We start from the raw sequence: 21,720 nt of genomic DNA, 5'->3' as shown, positions 1-21,720 counted from the left end.
CCCTACGCTTGATCTATGCTGTCCAGAGTATCCCCAGTGGAATAAAGACTCGGAGTGGAGCACTATCCCCGTTGCGGTTATTGATAAGGTATGCAAAAGCGATCAACACATATATATTAAGGGTATCTCAGTTCTCTCCAGTCTCGGTCTGCCTGCCTCCTCCTGCTTGCTTCCCTCGCTCTCTCACGCGAATGGAGCTCTGGATAGGGGGCGCTAGGCGCTGTCAGGGGAGCTTTATTTTAAATTTTAGATTTTAACTTACAAAACAAGGGCACCGGAGCCGAGTCAGCGCCACTCACGCAGATAAGAGCGCGTTATAGACACACAGCCCGGGGGAGCGCTAAGAGCGGAGCGAGTGGATAGATTCCAGGAATACGGCGAGAAAACCTGGCTATTAAACCGGGCAGAAAGGAGCACATAAAATGTAATAGGAGCTTCTCCTGAGGCTTAATGAGGCGTCACTGATCTGGCAGCCGGGAAAGCAGGGCTGTGTGTACATTCGATTTGTGTAATGGTATGAACTTTGCTTCTTTCCGATGTGCAGAATAAATTATCCCGGTTTGCAAATACTAGCATGGTGTGGAGCCGATGAGTGTAACATATGATTTAGAAAAACGTTTTTCGAGTTGAGTTGCACGGAAATAATAGTAATAGCTATTGCATTACTATAAGTGCGAGAACTCTGTTTCAGTTATTTAAAAAACCAAAGTAAACGGACTGTAGGTGTGCGTTACTGTAATGTAATGGCATTATACTAGCCGGCTGTACATTCACTGGAACTTTTTTTTTTTTTTTATCGGAAACTGCGGTTAGGAAGTGTTCTTTAATTGAACAATTACTGTACGTTTGCTCTTTGTCAATTTTTCAGATCGCCGGTGCTGGCACGGAATCTGAAAATTAACCATCGTAATAATAATAATAATAATAATAATAATAATAATAATAATAATAATAATAATAATAATTCGAAAGCCTGGCACGTTTGCGGGTTTTGAATCTCGTGGAACTTGCTTGGCTGGGGTGCAGTGTTTAATTGGTCTCTTTTTTTTTCCTTTGTGCAGTGGTACTGGAAATTGAAGTCACTCAGAAAGAAGAAGACAGAGGCTGGTCACATTCTAAGACAGCATGTTTACATTATTTTGACACAGGAAAAGTCCGAATGAAAAGGCGACCTCCGCTGCTGTGCTGGAACTGCAGCCAGCTTTGTTAAATGAGTTACTGGGCACAGTTACAGCAGAATTTGCAATTGCTTCCCCGTTATAGTTATAAAACATCATTTTGTTTTAAATCGTTTTCGTGAGGGCATATCACAAATCCATGCTTTTGTAAATAAAATTAAAAAGTTACACCTATTGCCGCTTACAAACCATACCTCCTTTCGTTAGTAAGAGGAGGGTCGACAATCTAAGCTGAAGAAACAACCGCCTATATTGCTTCCTTGCTTCGTGGAAGCGCACTGACGGGACGGGCTCTGCTGTGGAAGGATGGGGGTCGCCTGGAGGAGCCGGACACTGATGACGGGCTGGGATCTGAAGCTTGTTATTCTCCTGGTTCTAGTCTGCAGTACCAGAACTGTATTGACTGAAGAGGACAGATTCAGCGCAGAGGTGATTATTATTATTATTATTATTATTATTATTATTATTATTATTATTATTATTATTATTATTATACTGAATGCTTACCAATATACAGGGTTCATGATTTAAATCACTTGATTTTTTTAAATCATTGATTTAAATAATTGTTTCATTTACTACCTATTTTATATAGTTTATCATGACAGGAAACAGTATGTTTTTTAAAAAAAAATTATTAAGACAAACATCTTAAACTCTTCCTGACTATAAACTAAAACTCTTTTAGGGCTGTATTCTGATCACAGCTCAAACGCGAGTTTATTCGGAAGATGTGCCTTGTTTTGCCCTGTTGTAGAGCGCCTGCCCCATCATTAACATATTCGCCCAAGCGATTCTGAGGACAGTGCAATGGGGTCCCAAACTGTGTCAAGACCCGCTGAAACCAGGTTTATTTAGTGGCGCAATCAGGAACTTTAACAATTTAACACACTATAAAAAGCACAGTAGTCCTAAGTAACAACTGAGGTTTTTTTTTTTCTCTGGCATACTGCATCGATAAATTCTAGTAGTTCACATTTAGAGGATGCCACAATGATAAATTGCTTTATTTATGTATTCGTTTGAGATTGAGTAATTTAGTTTGGTATGTATCTATTCACAAACCACCATTTCCAACATCCTTAAATTTACAGTTTGGAAGCAGTATATAGCTAGAACTAGGATACTACTACAAAAAATCACATAATGATTTAAATCAAACAAATCCGATTAAAAAAAAATTAACAGGATGACTGCATGATTCATTGCTATAGTAGTACACTAAGAAATGAGGAACATTGGTTTAAGAAGCACCCCTCTGAGGTCCTTGCCACACTTGAAAGAAGTTTGCAATGCCGTTGTCCTTGGCTGTGTAGAATGTCTTGTCCTTCTCTCACTGGGATGGGTCACATCGGCTGGTCCCTCCCGCAGAGAGAATTGAGTTGTGAATCAAGCTCATCCAGGCTTCCACATATAGGACAGCTTTTAGTAGCACTTGCCAGCAGCGATGGTTTTCAGCCAAACATCTTGTTCTAACTGTATTTTATTGGAGTGGTACCCAAACTGGGGACCGGGGATTTCTGGAGAGCTGTGAGGTGATTTCAGAGGAGCTGCAGCACACGCAGAAATGACCCCGGACAAAGCAGTGCTTGCCAGGGTGCCAGGCTTCAGTTTGTTTACATGAGCGCTGCCCTTCGGTGCATGGGGGATGTTGTTTTAATGATACACTTACTACCTTGACGACAGCTCTATCATGCATTTGTAATCTTTACACAATGCCCACACTTACAGACTGTGCCATTATTTAACTAACACTTCTAGGGTTTGATTCGGAAGGTCATGACAAGCCCTTGTATTCACTATATGTTTAAAACTCACAGCCTACACCACTGATAGTAATCTCTTATTAGCCATCTCTGTCTGAGCCTGTCTGTCCTCTAGTTGACCCATCTTCAGTCTTATTATGAACTCCCTTTTCTATCTAGTCTGCATGTCTGTCTGCTTCTCTCTTTATCCATCTGCCTGTATAGCTACTTCTTTAAAGCTAAATGTTGGAAACTAGATCAGCTGATTAATTTGATGGCACGCTAAGGCTTTCAAGGTCAGCCATTGCATTTGATTGCAACAATAGCAGGCTGCCTTAGCTGTGCTCTCCAGGGCTAGCTCAACTGCCCAGGGAAGACAACCAGCCAAAATACACACGCTCACTTACACACATTAAACATGCATGGACACGCTAATCCATATTCTTCAACACACTTTATACACATGAACATACATGTGCAAACAGAAACCTAGGCCACTGTCACCATAACCTAAATAGAAGTGCAAAAACATGCAAAACAAAAAAAAGCCTAGAGATGAGGTTTCTAAATAGTATTATTGTTTTGAAGTAAATGAGCCAATATTACTGTTACCATTGGCACAGCTAGTTAGCATTGTGGCGTACAGTACATCTTCCAAGTTCTAATTTCTGTGTTCCAAGTTGTGCAATCTGTATTCTGTTCCATGAAACATGAACATGGGGTAGAGATAAGGGATCTTACTGGATTGGCCTGCTGCACATCTTGTTTTAAACAGCTCCAGTTGGACAAGCCTCAAAAACATACCAGAGATGAAAGACATGAGAAGCACACGGTGGAGTTCTGTTGAGAAATATAACACCCCCCCTACCCACACCCCTCCTCCCTTTGCTGGCAGAGGGCCAGCAAATCAGGTGGCCACCCCTGGGCTAAAAATAGCTACAGTTTCATATGTAGCTCTGAGCCTGCCCCATGCCTGCCTTTGCAAGATATAGTCTGGGGAAATGAGCTCTCATCTGTACCTGACTGTGGAAGCCCTCTTTGATTGTAATGCTTAAGCTATTGAGGTTATTCTGGGATAAAGCACAGGACACCCGGTAGCTGTTGTTCTAGAGGCTGTACCTTCGTTTCCCATTTGAACTGAATAGTAGAATTTACTTCTAATGTTCCAAATCTATTGATCACATGTCAATGCAGAATGATGATATAGAGTGATTCATGTGAGTCAAGTGTAATGTGCTGCATGTCCAGCAGATGGCTTTAGCATATATACATGTGCTTATATACCTAGTTTTATGATGCTTTCATGCAGCCAGGAGGTGAGGGGTTATTGGTATTAGAAGTAGTCAGAATAGGGCCTTGAGTTCCAGAGTGTTGTCAGTGCTTCCTCTTTCGTGAGTAATCGATTACGTGTTCCCAGTGAAGGTATTTCTATTCATAATGAAAGAAATAATTAAGCCACACTGTTGATAAGGTCTCTGCTTTGATCAATGAGCAAACAATCTCAGTCCTTTTCAAGGTTGCATTACAAGGTTACAGGTTATTAGGTAATTAAACTAAATGAGGTATAGCATGTAGGAGAAGCTTGATTCGTTCTTTGAAAATATACAGATGTATGTGATACGATTTGGTGTTAGAAATACTTTAAAAAGAAGCACAGAATTTTTCTATATATATATATATATAATAATATTATAATATATTATATAATATATATATATTATTAATATAATATTACTAATACTGAAAAATATCAAACACTCAAAGATGTGTGTTTTGTTTCCAATTCATTTCCATGCACGCCCTGGAAAAAACCCTTAGACATTAGTAATAGAAGCATGTACTGCAGAAACAACCTTCCAGAGCCAGTCTAGATATGGGCGGACTCTGCCTTTCATTGGCTGTCTGTAAACAGCAGGTCTGCAAGGTTAGCGGGTGGAAGTGAGTGATCCACATATAAAAGCGCCCTGACCGATGGGTGGTACTGCACCCTGTGTGGGCTTGTCTCTTTCTTGGCACTCTGCAATTATAAAAGGAGAGAGAGAGAGAGAGAGAGAGAGAGAGAGAGAGAGAGAGAGAACTTGAGAACTTCTGGAGAAATAAAACTTTTATTATTAATATTATTAACCTACCCTTGAGTCCATGACTTAATTATTATTATTATTATTATTATTATTATTATTATTATTATTATTATTATTATTGGCAGTTAGAGTACTTATGAGTTTGCAGTTATGGTAGAAAGCCAATACTGCTTCTGGATAATTCCATTGTTTTCTGTTCGGTGATTCCTTTGTACAGGAGGAAGTTGGGAATACTGTGTATGCATTATTTCTGTTTTAAACCTCAATAGCTAATCTTAATATTAAATATTAATATACAAAGGGCGGCACGGTGGCGTGGTAGTTAGCTCTGCTGCCTCACAGCTCCAAGGTCCTGGGATCAATTCTGGTCTCAGGGGTCTGTCTGTGTGGAGTTTGCATGTTCTCCCCGTGTTCACATGGGTTTTCTCCAGGTACTCCGGTTTCCTCCTACAGTCCAAAGACATGCTGACTAGGTGGATTGGACTCTCTAAATTGCCCCTTAGTTGGCATCCCATCCAGGGTGTGTAGTCTCACCTTCCATCCTGAGTCTGCCAGGTTAGGCTCTGGCTCACTGCAACCCTCTGTAGGATTAAGCAGTTACAGATGATGGATGGATGGATATTAATATACAGAAATTGCAGGTCTGCAGATAGTTTTGGGTGTAACAGAGCATGCTAGAATTGTTGAGCCTTCTACTGTAGGAAGATGCACGGAAATATAGAAAAAAGATGTATTTATTTTCAAAATTTAAATAAAAGAAATCTGCACAGCAGCCCATTGCTCAAGTTAACTGTTTGGTTGCTGGAGGTCTTGATATTTGATATTCCTCCCTTGATTCTAAATTTCCCAGCTTGTGAAGTCATCCTCCTCTTTGCGCTGGACAACAGGGGACCATGAAAGGCACCCAGCCCGCCCCTGTGGTCTGAGGTTAGCCTGCCGTGGGAGGCTAGACGTGCCTGTCCAGGTGTGAGCCTGCTGTGACAGCTGTCCAGTGGAGGCGGCTGGTGTGTCCTGTCAGAGAGAGAAAAGGGATATGTGCTCATGTGTGGGTTTCCTGGTGCAGGATGTGTGCGTATCATGCAAAATAGGGGCCATTGCAGTTCTTAGTCAGTGCTTCAGTGGTATTCATTCACAACCACTTCTGTGAAAGGTAAAACTAGAAAGCTTGTTTCCTCTGTTAACTCAGGGCAAGCATCATTAGGACGGCCAGCTCCCGCGCAGGAGCTCGCGTCAGGGGCTGGCATCACGGCACATTTGAACACAATTTCCTTTATGGACATTCCCTCAGCCACTATTAGTGCATGCTGGTAATGTTTGACAGCCCCCAGTTCTGACCTCAAAGCAGACTACACTGGCTCCCATTCCTCAGATGTATCCTGTATGCCACACCACAGCCCAGTGCTGCACTCTAAGAGCTAAGCAACACTGCCTCCCAGATGTATCTCCAACTGCATGGCAACCTCCCAGCCTGCAGCTCTAACCCCTCGCCCTGCCTATGTTCCAATCCAAGACATAAACTACCTACAGGCCCTGCCTGCAATCCAGCTCTCATGGCAGGGCCACTGTGTGCGGTATGTGATTGACAAATGCGGCAGCTGTTTTCTGTCCTGGTTTCCAAACAAGAGATAAATAGAGAGGGCTTCAGGACTCCCAGGCAGGGAAGGGGCAACAACGAGGCCTCTTTTCTGAAAGTGGCTGTATCAGAGATTTGCAGAGGGATGTGGTGATGGGGGGAGGTTATAATAGACTAGAAAACCCAGCGCTGGCTGTAAGGTTTCCTGAAACCCTATCTCTCCAGATCTTAACCCTTCCTTATCCAAAAAGAAGCCAGTCCTCTGAATTCCACGTTCCAATAGAACGCAGCCTGACCTCTGAGCTCTGCTTTGGGAATTTGGGAACTTAGGCTTCCTGCTGTGAAATAGTTAAATGCATTAGATGCGTTAGAGACCTGTGCTGCAGGACTATATGCAGTCTTATTTGGGGGGGGGGGGGGCTGCAGTTTATTCTCTCCCCTTGTTCTGTATAACAGACCCTCAGTGCAGACATGAAAAGCATATCCTAGCTATTACCATCCCGGCAAGCTTTGTGTTTGACTCACATACAAGCAGGAGACTCATTTTACACTGTTTTATTGCCCGTGTCTTCTTAGCCTCAGAAATGCCAGTAAATTGTTTAGCCCTAGCAGAAGGTTCTTAGTAAGTAAAAATAAAAGGACAATTATACCTGACCATATATATATATATACACACAAAGAGGCTGCATTTCCCATTTTTTATTTGAAACTGCCAGTAACTAACTCTGTGTCCAATGCTCATTTTCAAAACTGCCGCTAATGCAAACATCGAATCTGGTAAAATATGGATCAGCTAAGATAGAATGATTTGACATTACTCGAGCGTGGTGGTAGTAAAACGTTAAAGGGAAGCAAATGAATATGCAAAGAGTGGCCCCCAAATCGAGAAAGCCCAGGGCCCCCGTTAAACTTAATCTGGCCCTGGCTGTTACAGAGGTCAGCTGCCGACAGGGCACTTCAAGCCCCATATGAGTGTGATGTTCTGGGCCCTCTTGAAACCACCTAGAGCAGAGAGACATACCTTGTTTTCCTTTTTTAATGGAGGCTGGTTAATTCCACCTCTTAAATCTACCACTTCAAAAAGAGCTTTCGAAAAGAGCTGCCATGCTGTCGACGAACCACCACTGAAAACTGTCTTCCCAGTATTAAGTACTGTAATCAAGGACTGAATTGTAAGGCTGTGTTTATTCTTATATATGCCACACAGCCTCTTGTGGTATCTTCAGTCTTACTGAATCAGTTAGTGGTGGAGTGCTGACATCAAAGCTGTCAATACGTCAGTGATCATTGTTACAGCTGTCAACCGATACAAAGTAAATACGGAACTTCCTGTTGTCTGTCAGCTTTTACAGAGATGCCTGTCTTCCTGAACTCATTACTTCATTACTAGACAGCGGTCCAAACTGAACAATCTGTTTTTAACAGCTTTGTTTCCCTCTCTCTCTCTCTCTCTCTCTCTCTCTCTCTCTCTCTCTCTCTCTCTCTCTCTCTCTCTCTCTCTCTCTCTTACTCTGTCGGGCAGTCTTGGCTGCGGATGTATGGCTACCTCCCCCAGGCCAGCAAGCAGATGTCCACCATGCGGTCAGCGCAGATCTTGTCCAGTGCCATCGCAGACATGCAGCGATTTTATGGGCTGACAGTGACTGGAGAGATGGACGATGAAACACGAACGTACGTCTGGTTTTATAGTTTTCAACCAGTTCTGCCACGGTTGTCATACCCACCCCATGTGAAAGGCTCATGCATGAACCCGCTGCACAGCCTACTGTTACAAGTTTCGTTGTTTTCAATACACTGTTTTCTGATCGGGCTTTCTATAGGGCTTTTTTCACGACACCTAGATACCTCCCTGCATCCAATTAAACATCCAGAGTCTATGAAAAACATTATTTTATCTGTATTTTAATTTTAATTTACCCCCCCTCCAGTTCAATGAAGAGACCCCGGTGTGGCGTCCCTGACAAGTTCGGAGGTCAAATCAAAGCAAACGTACGCAGGAAGCGTTTTGCTCTGACAGGGCACAAGTGGAATAAGATCCTGCTGTCCTTTAGGTAAGAAAGGAGGAGACGAAACACACCCAGGACAGCAGCAGCTGCTTTTTGTTTTAAATAAATCCATTCATTAATGTGTTGATTTCAAAACAAGAAAGTATGCCCTTCCCCCACCTTTACAACTGACTACAACAGTGGAAATGTCAGCACCCCTAATAAGAGGAAAATTCGCTTCCAATCGCCTTTCAGTACACAAGTTAAGGGAAAAACAGCAGTTCTTGTTTTGAAATCAACACTTTTTTTTTTTTCCCAAGGTTCACATGACTTCATCCATTAAATCAAAATATTTTATAAGATAGGGGAGAATCGGAGTCTTAACACAGCCGCCCCGTGCTTCTCTCATGTGCGCAGCATCCAGAACTACACCCCCAAGATCGGCGAGTACGAGTCATACCAGGCAATCCGTCAGGCCTTCAAGGTGTGGGAGAGCGTGACGCCGCTGCGCTTCGAGGAGATCCCCTACCACGACGTCAAGTACGGCCGCCGCAAGGAGCCCGACATCATGATCTTCTTCGCCTCTGGTTTCCACGGCGACAGCTCCCCCTTCGATGGCGAGGGGGGCTTCCTGGCCCACGCCTACTTCCCCGGACCCGGGATGGGGGGCGACACCCACTTCGATTCAGACGAGCCCTGGACCATTGGCAACACTGACCTCAGCGGTAAGGAACATGGTGCACAGCAAATATCTCCCCCGCTGGTAAGGAATTTAATTAAATGGGTGGCAAGCCGTTTGGATTTGCACACCTGCTTCCACAGTCTTGTCTTATTCAAATGTCAATATTTAGACTAAAAGCTTATTTTCACAACGGTCTGCTTCCATGTTGGAGTGGAGAAGGTCAGGTGCAGTGCAGTATTCAGTTTAGTCCTTTGAGCACCAATTTTGGCAGAGGTCTTGCCCCCAGGCTGTAGTATATTGACTGGTTAATTGACTGACTGATTAAATAATTGATTAGTTGATTGAGGGACTGATTCCTTCATTGATTCATTATTATATTAGCTGTATGTTTAGGGAATGTCATCCGAGAAAGAGATACCAGAAACCAGTTTCCTGCTGTCAGCTGGCAGCATCATCACATGTTTCCTAGGCTCTAAATAATGAATGCCAGAAGACAAGAGAGCTGCAGGTGAAGTGAGAAGAACAGTTCCTGGCTATACTGTTCAGTAGGTCCAGCTAGGTCACTATCTACCTGCGCAAGCAGTCACTGATGCAGCTCCAAAAAACGATTGGACCTCGTCCTGGAGTGGGGAAGAAATCCTGTAATTTCCTGAGTTAAACCAGAGACAGATGGCAAGCCAGTCACTTACGTGGTTGGCAGTGGGTTGGGGGTGCGTTACGATGAAGTCTTATGGCAGCGTTTGTGTTGAGGTAATGGCACAGCATGACTTGTGTTTTATAGACCTGGAGGTGAACATGTACTTTTTTATGTAGACTCCAGGGTTTATATATCAAAAAGAATTAAAAAAAAACACAGCATGTTAATTCTGATTGGATGCTGGAACATAAGCTGGTATAATGCTAAGCCAGTGGGATTTTGTGTGGCCCACCGTAAACACAGCAGCCTTCATCTGTACAGTGATTTATTAATTGCAACTGCCATACAGCTTTCATTCAGTCCATTTCACTGCTGTTAATCTGGTGTGTGTGGCTTGCATTCTTATTACATCTCTTGCCTGCATTTCCTTGCCTGCAGGCCCTAAATCACTTAATCAATAAAATGAACCTAATAAGCTTAGAATGGATCAGCACTCCACGACAAGAGTTGCCTACCCCTGGCAAATCTCTTGACATGAAAGCCACTGGTCTTTATGGTGTCTGCTACGGAGAGTGGCACAGACTTGCATGGTCGATACTGGGTCAATTGGATAGGCAGGTTTTTGAAACATCTATTTCTATGTTCTCTGAGCACCGATTCCTGAGGGAGGAGGTCAGTTTAATTGAGCAGCGTATATACCAGATGTGAATCGGTGAGCATTGTTTATGTCCTGTATGATGGTCCTTTCATGATTTTGCCTGAGCGATAGCTATTTTTAGAAACTGCCTCTACAAACATATGCAGTACAGATAAAGATAAAAAAAATTTAAAAAAACCCTGAGAATTACAGTTAATCTTTGTATGTCTCTCGTTCACTGTGCTGCGCTTTGCATGATAGTAGAGACTTCCCCTGCTTTGTAAAACTGCTTTTGAAATTAACAATACCATAAAATAAGGAGAAATAAAAGCTAGTGGTTGAAATTAAGAATTCATAAAACGAAGACCGTGTTGCAGGCACAAAACCTGTCTTTTAAGCAGACAGCAACTGTTGATATTTTAATGTAGATGTAAATGTTGCTAGAGTAACTGCAGGCTGGAGAACTTCAGTATGCTAGCAGCATTGTATACAGAGCAGTTGTTAACAATAAACAGACATGAGAGTGGAAGTACAGAAGAACACAAAGAAACGTGGAACTGCTTCCCAAGCGAGGAGAAATGAAGGCTTTTTTTGATTACATTTACAAGACATGGAAAAATAATTGCTGAAATTATTTGGATAGAATTACACAAGGGAACATGATCTTTTTTATATAGGCAGTTGTTTTAAAGGGGTACAAGACTAAAGCATAGCGTATACGCTGCCCTGTACAGTATATTATAAACACTGATACTGAAAAGTATTTTATCCGCACGTAGAGGTGGCTGAGTGGAGATGTTTATATAGGGGAGAATGTTTCATGAGAGGCTTTGCAACCTCTGAGAGCCTGGAAAGGCACACCTTTGAGGAACAAACTGGTGTGATGTGCCCCAGACCTCAAGATTGTGTTTCCACTTCCCTGAGCCTCATTATGGACACTGCTTTCAATGAACACACTGTTCCAGCGATTTTCCTCCCCACCTGCCTCAGGCTGGTTCATTCAGTTCTGCGAAATAAGAATGATTGCTCAAACTACTCAGATAAAGGAGAGGTTGAAAATTATTACTTGTTTTTAGGGGGGTGTTAAACAGTCCGGTTGTCGACAGGAACAAATTTGAAGCATGTACTGTAGCTGAGCACAATAACCTGCGTCAGTGAAGCTTTAGTGAGTATTTATTATTAGTTATTGTCCCCTGCTGGGGATGCATGTAGCATGTAGCACAATGTATAGAGTGTAAAGTAACCTGGGGATTAATGGAGCTGCAGCTGTCTGTCTGTCCAACCCTACACCTTTTTACAAATATCTTGAGAAACGCTTATTTAATTGTGAAGCATCTTGATTGGGACTGGCTCTAATTGTGTGGTGAGGGGTGGTTATCATTGGCATGCTTGTTCAACCCGTATCTCTCCTGCTGTAGGCAATGACTTGTTCCTGGTGGCTGTCCATGAATTGGGTCATGCCCTCGGGCTGGAGCATTCCAACAACCCTTCTGCCATCATGGCCCCTTTCTACCAGTGGATGGACACGGAGAACTTTGAACTTCCAGAGGATGACCGCAGAGGAGTCCAGCAGATCTACGGTGAGCCCAGCAGACATTCTGTATTCCTTGTAGATGGGCAGGGAACACATTTAATCCTAGGAATCAGGGAGCTCGTAAGTGAATGGGCCCACACACGCAGCACCATTCTTCACAACTACCAGGGGATTGCGTAATAAAAATACCATTCTTGCAAATCATTTATTTTGAAAACTGCTAAACTGTTAAAGTTTTTTTTTTTTGTTTTGTAGATATTCTTGCTTAAGGATGATTTGCAATAGCTGAGAAACCTGCCAGATATTCAATAGTGTAACATAGCGGACTGTATCGCTGCTGTCTGTTAACCAGAAGCCTGTTGTTGTAAATGTCACATGGATTCCTTATTGTTGCTTCCCCCAGGACCACCGGACAGTGACCCCAAACCCACCAAAACCCTTCCCACTGTCACCCCTCGCCGGCCCTCCAAACCTGAACCCAAACCGCCACAGCCACCCAGAACCCCACCTGGCGGCAAACCAGACAAGCCCAGGAACCCCGATCTGGACAGGCCACGCACCACTGACCGGCCAGACCACTACGGACCCAATGTGTGTGACGGGAATTTCGATGTAGTCACAGTCCTGCGAGGGGAAATGTTTGTCTTCAAGGTACTTTGAGACTAAAGGCTTGACAATACGCTAAAACCACAATGGATCAAGATTCAATATTACTATCAACTGAGATAAATCCACGAAAACACAGGTTTAGAAAGTTTAAGGTGAAACCTCTCGGCAGAATAAAAGTAGCTGCACACTGTAGGGCTTTTGGTAATGCACGCTGTGTGATGACACAGATTAATTTATCAATAGAACATGATCATTACGCAGAACAGAAACATGGTCTTCATCCGGCATTCATTTCCTGGAGAATTGCTTGTGCATGTCACTACGCTGAAACTTCCAGCATGAAAAGATGTGCATTTGTTTCAGATTCAGAAGTGTGTTTTCAGAATTAGATCACTTTGGAGAATAAATCAAATCTGTGTCCACAGCTCTAAATTGCAGATCCTCCTACAACAACAGTTTAGGGGGCTTCCTAAAAGTTTATTGTTTATACTGGAGCTTTTATTTCACTTTATGTTTTGCCTTCTGCTCCAAGTACGATAAAAACCACCCATCAAATCTTAGAATCCTTCTCTCTGGTCATTAAAGATGTGTGATCCCAACGTGAAGTCTGTCCAAATACTCCAGCGCTTCCTCATAGGCTTCCCATCCCCACCCATCTGAAACTCCCACAGCTTCTGAATTTCAGTTCTAATTTTTAATTTTAGGATTTAGTATAAACAGTACTTTTGTCTGGTTAAGATCAGTATTAAAATTGCATAAATCTAATTTTACAAGCAAGTCATTTTAAACGTGACAAAACTAATATACAGTGCCATGTGTGGCACCTTTCCAAGCTGCTGGATTGGCCAGGCATCACTCAGTCTCGGGGCTCATTGAAGAGACGATCCTGGTGTGTCACAAGGATGGAGGCACTCAAAGCTGCCACCAGCAATGCCCACGGCTGTCTGATCACTTTTGGCAGTGTTGTCTCCCAGCACACCCGGTACAGCATTGCTCTTAAGTTACAGAAAAACCAAGAAGCAACATAGCCACATAGATGTGTTGCGTCAGCAATAAAAAAAATCTGTTTAGATGGTTGACGAAAACAGCACGTCATAATCTTGATAACAATATAGGGTTATTAGGTTTTATTTGTAATTGTTTGTGGCTTCTCTCAAATACCAGCACATCTGCCAAGAGTAATAACACATTGAGGTTATAGCAAAGCAAGCCCTGGCTTCAGGGATGCTGTTGCACAAGCCATCCGTTCTGGAAAATCAACACAGCTCAGGAAAAATGACCCGACAGGCAATCAATCCTGCTGCCAAAGACCCTTTGATTTAATTTGTTAGATGAAGTAGCTCTAAGGTTTTATGACTGTACAGGTGTGTAGGACTAAAACGCTGCAATGTGATTAGGTGAAATGCACGATGGTGTGTACTGCAACAGATGTACACAAGCAGAGAAAACCTATTAAATGAATAATTCATATGGATGCATATTACAATGGAGTCTGTTGAAGCTCTGAAGCAGAGAAATGCTTACCGGATCTGGGCTATTGATGGGTGACACTTGTCCAATGTCTTCTGTTTAGGGGAGCTGGTTCTGGAGAGTACGACACAACCGGGTGCTGGACAATTACCCCATGCCTATCGGTCACTTCTGGAGGGGGCTTCCTGGGGACATTGACGCAGCTTACGAGAGGCATGACGGGAAATTCGTCTTTTTTAAAGGTATTTCTCTCTGCAAAATTAGATCTTGTTGCTTTAGCCGATTCTGCTGCCTCGTTTTCCATCTTCAGTAAGGATTCAAGCAGAGGTTTCAGCGCACTGCTGGTTTTTTGTCTTTACCATTTGTATGTGAACCAATATTCAGGATGAAAACCCATTCTAATTGATGGTACTGTTCCTCTGCCTTCAGAAACGCCCTGTGTATCCCATACAGAAACGCCCTGTGTATCCCAAATATATGGGAATAAATGAATGTCTGTAAAGCAGAAGTGTTTTTGCCACCTGAGCACCCAGTCCGTTGCCAGATCCTTTGAGAGGTTGATACAAGAAGCAGATTATGTTTCAGATGGGAGCGAATGAGCGATCAGATCTCTCCGCAGCGCTAAGCCTGCTTGACGTCTTGCTGTTTCCAGTTGTCAAGCGTAGAAACGGGTTCTTTTTGAAAAGCGCTAACTTGCATTTTGTTAAATGGAAGCATGCATCTTTAAGACAGCTGGCTCCACAGTTGTTAATTTCTATTGGCTGAATGATGTCACTTGCAAAAGATTCAGAAATTTGGATATCAGCCATGGAAACAAAACAAAAACAAAAACTGGAAAGAAACATCTGGCTGATGTGAAATTGTGTATTACATCAGTCTGTGGTTTCCAGATGCTGAGCGATGAGGTTTATGTCAATGGGATGAAATAGTATAATGGGGATTAAGAAGCATATCCAGGCTCTCTTATTGGCCCAAACACTTGGGCATCCAGTTCCCCATTCCTTAGCACAATTGAGCAACATTTCCACATATTGATGCTGTCAAACCCACGCCCTCGCTATAGCTGCAGAATGATGTTACAGAGATCAAAGCTGCTTCCCCTGTGTTCAAAGGCAGTGTGATGGATGGCTGTATTTTTCCTTGATTTCCAGGCAGTAATTTCTGGCTGTTTCGGGAGGCCAACCTGGAAGCAGGTTACCCCCAGGAGCTGGTGGAGTACGGACAGGGCATCCCCTACGACAAGATAGAAACAGCCATTTGGTGGGAACCCACGGGGTTCACTTACTTCTTCAATGGAGACAGGTAAAAACACTGCCAAAAATAACATAGAGCCTGCGAGCCTGGTTCGAAAAGAGCCGAGAACATTGACCTAGTGACTTAGATTAAGGTGAATTCCATGATGTTTTATGGCTTGATTGAAAATTAGTTGTGCTTTAAAAAAAGTTTACGAAGCTCCGTAAATAGCTGTGGCAATGAGCCACAGCCACAGCGTGGTTCCTAGTTGAAACTCTGTAAAAGAATTACAGGAAGTTCATATGGAACAGACCCATATGATCCAAACTCCTGGAGAGATGAAAGCAGGAGACCTCAGCCCAGCCAGTGTGTGAGAGTCAGGGCGCCTTACAGTCATTACAAAGAATCACATTACACAATAACGTCTTACAGATAAGAGCAGTTATTAAGTACAATAAAATCAGTAGAAAAATAAGATCAAATTCAAATAAGAGCAAAAGAAAGAATCCAGTAAATAATGACCTTTAAGAGTTCACTGAGAGCAGTTAAACTTATAGTAAAAACATTTGCTTATACGAGTAAATTGCATTAGGAGCAAGTAGTAAGATATGGTTTGCAAACAAGGCCTACTCCGCTAGCAGCTACACTTTGAATAACAGTCTCGGCTCATCATGTGTCTGCTGGTAATTCATGACTACCCGATTATGACTAGTGCTACATTATTGTGTATAATGATAATGTTTAACCCTATAATGCCCATTTCTGTATCACATCTGATACCATCCTTAGCCACCCCTCTAGTTTGTAAATCCAGCCTCACAAGACAGAATTCATCCTGTGTAGAATACTACGTGTTGCCGGACAGGGACAATAAAATTGTGTTTGGTACAAGAAACGGAATACATAAATAAAGAAGCGTTTCTCATTTTTTAAAAAATGCTTGGGCTTTACAGGGTTAAAATCAGTAGGTGACCAAAATGCTTAAAACCAGTTGTTTTATGCAACAAACTGAAGCTTGCGTATCGCACCTATTAAAAACTTTTTGCGTCAGCCTGTCTTGCATTTGGGATGGTGCCCAGAAAGACCTACACTTTAACATATAGAAAATAAAGCTGCCGAATTTTAGGTACTCATCGAGAAAGGCACTCCTAGAGAATATTACTGTTAAGATCATGTTGGGCTTCTATCTCCTTGCTTTCCCTTGTCCCTCAGGTACTGGCGGTTCAGCGAGGAATCGCGTGCCGTCGACAAGGATTACCCGAAGCCGATCAGTGTGTGGGGGGGCATCCCGTCCTCTCCCAAGGGAGCCTTCCTGAGTGACGACGGAGGTGAGTGAGCGGAGGGAAGGGCGGCCAGGAAAAGTAATGAAGGAGGGGAAAAAAGGGATGTGAGAGGTTAGGGAATTCGAGCTGCAAGGAAAAAATTATTTCACTTTTGACCTGATGGAGAACTGCATTTAATTTTTTTATTTTTTTTTATTTGTTTTTTTTTTCTTGCTTAGCTTTTTTCCAAGCCGGTCTTCCAAACTGCACTGTTGGGCTCGTATGTGTAATTAACTGGGATTGCTTTGGCTATTTCACGCACAGTCTCTCTTTGCTTTGCTGTTCTGGCATAAACTTAGCAGTTTGTTGCCTTGGTTGCCAGGTCTCATTTGCTTGATTAGGTGAGCGTCTCTGTGGAAGATCTCTTACTGTTTTACTCAGGATTGTGTAAACGTGGTGCAGAGTCCTGCTTATAATAACCATGGGTTTGTGTTTGAGATTGTATTGCTCCCAGTGCTAAATTCTAGGCCTGAAGCTGCACTGTGCTCAGCTGCCTCTTCCCCTCCTCCACCTGGGACTTTCAAAGGGTTCTCAGCAGAGTGCTTTTTTTTTTTTTTGGAAGGTCTGGAATCTGTCTGAGATGCCTGACTCAGCTCTTGGTTTAATTTCATTCCTACCATCTGCATATCGTAGCGTTATTCATCACAGTGTCTTACTCCAGTGGTCAGGTTGACTCATTAAGACCACGTTTTTTATATATATATAATATATATTATATATATATAAGATATATATATATATTATATAGAATATAGACTAGTTACAGATACATTTTGATTGAATCACACCTTATATGAATAAGGTAACTGAATCACTTTGTATGTATAGTCATTGCTAGCAGTGAATGTATATATGAATAAGAAAGAATAACACATATTGTATTTTTTCCCAGCCTATACCTATTTCTACAAAGGCACCAAGTACTGGAAGTTCGATAACCAGAGGATGAAGAACGAGCCAGGCTATCCCAAATCCATCCTGCGGGATTTCATGGGCTGCCATGATGACCTGGACCGGGATAAGGATGTGGGCCGTAAGTGGCCCGATGTGGACCAGACACCATTTAACCCTGATGCTGGTACAGATGGCAGTGACGGCACAAATGAAGTCGATTACAAAGATGAGGACAAAACTGACAACGACGTGGACATTGTGCTCAAAATCGACGAGTACACACGTACCATGAACATCGTCATGGTGATTGTGCCTTTAATCCTGGTGCTGTGCATTTTGGGATTGATTTACATCATCATCCAGATGCAGAGGAAAGGGGCGCCCCGTCTTCTGGTCCACTGCAAACGGTCTCTGCAGGAGTGGGTTTGACCTTTCACCTTTGACACTTTCCCCATCCCTCCCCGCCCCTCCTGACCCAACACAACCTTCCCATGGTGCTACCAAATCTGTAGAGTGACATCAAAAAGTTTGCACATCGAGTTTTGAACAAGGACGTTTTTTTTGGAATTATTTTTCCTTTTATTTCTATATGATCTGCAGTATGCCTTCGCTTTGTGCAACACTGTCGTCTTGGAACCGAGAATAGAGAGACCGTCCGTTTAACAGGTTGGATTTGATTCATTTAAACAAATGTACTGATAAATTTGCGTACCATGTTACACCCAATGCCTTGGAGCAGCTGGACTCACCTAGAAAGAAGAAACAGCCACAGATGCCATCCCAGGACAAGGACTTAACTCTAGTGTGTGTTATGATTCCTTTTCGGTTCTTTTTTTCTCAACTGCTTTTTTATGTGGTGTTGGTGATATCATTTTTTTTATCCTTTCAAACATTTTAAAGGCAATCTGATTCCGAGATTGTGAGGAGCCATAGAAAATATAAAAAAAAAAAAAACCTTATCTGATGAGTGTGTGGAATGGCTGAGAGTAAATTAATATTGACCAGGCCTGATGCCTGGGCCCCACTGACACAACCATAGATAATGGTTTGTGTGCAAGGCAAAGGTGCTTCAGACTTCACACATTGCTGTGATTCTGGAGAGCTGTTTTCGTTGAGGGTCCAATTCAGCTGCACTCAAGAGAATGGAGTGTTTTAGTTCTGCTGAATGCAAGGCAGATAAAAAAAAAAAAAAGCCCTGTATCTTCTACCTAGGCTGATAAATCAGTAGACCTGATGCTGAGTAAAAGATTGTGGTTTACAGAGGCCAGACAATAAATTATTTAGAAGTGCAGCTTTTTAGAAGTCAATTTGATCCAATAATATAATCGCTTTTCAGCCAAACTGTAAAGGTTTAAGTGGGGAAAGTGATGAACACTTTTATAAATATTGATATGGATAGCAGGCCGGTATTCATCTTTGCCATCTTATGATGAATTTGTTCGATCCAGTTGCTTGGCTCAGTGGGCTCCCATCTCCTCTCCTTGTTAGTCCCAGAGAGGTCTGGAGTTGGGCTCATTAGAGTTAAAAGCCCTTCTATTGTCTGACAGCTAGATGAATGATCTCAGCACCAATAGGAGAGGTAGAAGAATATTGTGTCAGGAATGGTCTTAGGAGGCTCCAGTTTGCTGTATCTGTGTGACTGTGTACAGTATGTGTGAAAATATGTGCAGAAGTGTATCTGCTTGTATGTATGTCTGTGCTGTTCAATCTCTTTAATCAAATTCTTCATTCATCATACAGCCTGCTTTAAACAGACGGGTGATAAGGAGAGTAAATCGTTAAACTCACATTTCAAGTAGTTTAGTTGTAGCTGCAATTGCTGTAGTTTTCATTATTATCTGTGAACACAATTAAACATGACAACTGGGGACAATAATGCCACTAGCGCTGCCAATCACAGGATTTCACTTTCGTACATTTTATGCATGTGAGTTTGTCAGTACCTGAGCGCGCACGCGCGTGTGTGTGTGTGTGTGTGTGTGTGTGCGTGCGCGCGTGCGTGAGTGCGTGCGTGCGTGTGTGTGCATGACTATACAAAGGAAATCAGACCTACTGCACACAGTAGGTGTAGCCTTTTTGAGTATTCTATGCCAGTAGCCCTGGTTCTGAGCTGGATTCCCTCCCAGTTCCTCCCTGCTCCCATGGTTACACAAAGCCTCTGCTCCTGAGGGACACGTACAGTAACTCTCATACAATACATTTCCTCCATTTTATTGCTGTAGTGCAGGAAGAGAAGCAGGGAATTTTCCCAAGGGCTGGGCAGGCCAGTTGCTCGCAGTGAGGGGGGGTCCCACCTGGGAAGCACTCCTTCTCAAGCCTTTGCTGGCTGACAAAGCTGAGGGGAGAGCCGTGTACACAGTGCTCCTGTAGCATCCAGACTGAAGAGGGTACGTCCCCTAAAGAGAGAAAACTCAAGGGGCTGCATATTAAATGGATCCAAAAGTGATAGACAGGGTTTATTTTTATTCTTTAATGAGTTTACACTGGAAGTAGTAAGCCTGGACAGGTGCTGATAGCTGTGAAAATCAGCTAGTCTATTCTCGTCTTCAGTGTAGTTCCTAGCTGTGCCAAGCCCCTCAGATGCCCTTCACTTGTGCCTATCTTGTATTTGCCCCTGAGCCTGCTTTTGGATGCTAGTTATTGCGGGCATTCTGTCTAATGCACATCCTTGTCCAATTGAGTCTATCAGCTTGCAGTTACCCCAGAAGCCTTTATCAAACAGTTCCTCATCTACCCCCATGTTTGCTTCATGGCCTGTACTCTTATATCAAGGACATTATAGTCAAGGTGACCACTAGAAACATATACTGTAAGTCATCTTTAGTGATAAATCATCTAGTGAAAAGCAGAGGGTATGTATGTTGTTTTACCATTTTTTGCCAGTTGATTTTTCTCAGTGTATGAGTACCACACTCAACGCTTTCATTACAGCAAATTAAGATGTACTGGAATGTATGGGGACCTGGCAGGTTTTTTTCTGTGGGCTTTATATAGAAATCAAATTGAATATTTTCTCCCAGCGTTGTGTTGGCGAGGGTTAATGAAGCTAACCTCTAGCACATCTGTCCTTGACAAAAGTGGCCTGTTGATGAAGCACTTTGCAGAGCCCTGCTGCCTGTCCAGAACAACCGAGCAGCAAAGAAGCGTGCTCTCTAGAGCCGACAAAGGACACGCTACCAGTTCGATTCCTGTGCTGTGTGTTTAAGTCCTCATTCAGGGAGGCAATTAACAAACGACTGGCCTGCTAATAGAACTGTGGAGCATGCATCACTACTCAGAGCCTAAACCTAAACACTATTAAAAAGAAAGACATGCAATTTATAAACAACTTCCTTCAAACCAAGGAATCTATAGATTGATAGGCTTAAGAATGTTGTTTTTGGTTTTATTGTTCAATGTGTAAATATGTGTTTAAGAAGCGAACACTATGGTATTTGTTCCACTTTTTTTTGTCAATAACATTCCATTTCTACCTTAGTTCCAGACAGACGATTTTATACATTTTTTTTGTGTGTTCACTTCCTGTTGTGTGTTTAGTGGTCCATGCTGGACATGTGTAACTATTACACAATAAATGCTATAAAAACAAAATTGCTTTGTTGTTTTTTTGTGAGACAGATGAGCAGTGTTCGGAATAGGGTGCCAGTTTCTTGAGTGCATTTATGACTCTTCTCATCAACAGCGGGTGACTATTTTATCATAAGCCTTTGATGGTAACTGATGCTGAATTGTTTTCCTTTCAAGGGCAGAAGCAAGTCTGTGGAAACTAGTGAAACAGAAAGTTCATCAGCAAAATGTCCTTGGAGAGCATCAGGGGAGAAAACTATTTAGTGGAACAATTGAAGGGAAGTCAAATCTCTACTAGGGATAGAAAGGTATAAAATTTGCACAGCATGATAACTGTTAAAAAGAAAATACAGTGGTAACATATACAGTACATCATGCAAGTTATAAAATATAGGCTTACCAAAAATGAAGAAAGGCTAATGCAAATCACTTTAATTACTGTAATTCACAAAAGTAAAACCAACAAATCACACTTCCTTTCATTGAATGATTTAAACATTGGCATTTTGTAATTTACCACGCCAAAAATAACAATTTGGTGTTTTTTTTTTTGTGTGTTTTCATTTGGGTTTT

At 42.4% G+C, this 21,720-nt stretch overlaps 1 protein-coding gene across 2 annotated transcripts; it reads left to right on the top strand.

The window, feature by feature from the left end:
• On the top strand, positions 1-21,141 carry LOC121296429 (matrix metalloproteinase-15-like). Of its 2 annotated transcripts, none has more exons than XM_041221996.1 (11): positions 1-88; positions 1,062-1,607; positions 8,100-8,248; positions 8,506-8,628; positions 8,980-9,287; positions 11,937-12,098; positions 12,456-12,703; positions 14,235-14,373; positions 15,283-15,433; positions 16,577-16,692; positions 17,579-21,141. In XM_041221996.1, exons 2-11 carry the CDS (start codon positions 1,485-1,487, stop codon positions 18,007-18,009), a joined length of 1,950 nt encoding a protein of 649 aa, XP_041077930.1. In that variant the 5' UTR covers positions 1-88; positions 1,062-1,484; the 3' UTR covers positions 18,010-21,141. The 2 variants fall into 2 exon arrangements, with proteins under 2 accessions (XP_041077930.1, XP_041077929.1); XM_041221995.1 differs by lacking the exon at positions 1-88 and adding an exon at positions 234-514.
• Positions 21,142-21,720: the final 579 nt, after the last annotated feature.

Source organism: Polyodon spathula, chromosome 21, assembly GCF_017654505.1.
Source record: "Polyodon spathula isolate WHYD16114869_AA chromosome 21, ASM1765450v1, whole genome shotgun sequence".
In the NCBI taxonomy this organism is placed as follows: domain Eukaryota; kingdom Metazoa; phylum Chordata; class Actinopteri; order Acipenseriformes; family Polyodontidae; genus Polyodon; species Polyodon spathula.
Note: the sequence above shows the minus strand (reverse complement) of the source record. Positions and strands in the feature narration are given on the sequence as shown.

Excerpts from the sequence above, each read along its gene's own strand:
- LOC121296429 (XM_041221996.1), top strand. The coding sequence starts at position 1,485 with ATGGGGGTCGCCTGGAGGAGCCGGACACTGATGACGGGCTGGGATCTG. Across the intron at positions 1,608-8,099 it reads AGGACAGATTCAGCGCAGAG|TCTTGGCTGCGGATGTATGG; the intron begins GTGATTATTATT and ends TCTGTCGGGCAG. Across the intron at positions 9,288-11,936 it reads TGGCAACACTGACCTCAGCG|GCAATGACTTGTTCCTGGTG; the intron begins GTAAGGAACATG and ends CTCCTGCTGTAG.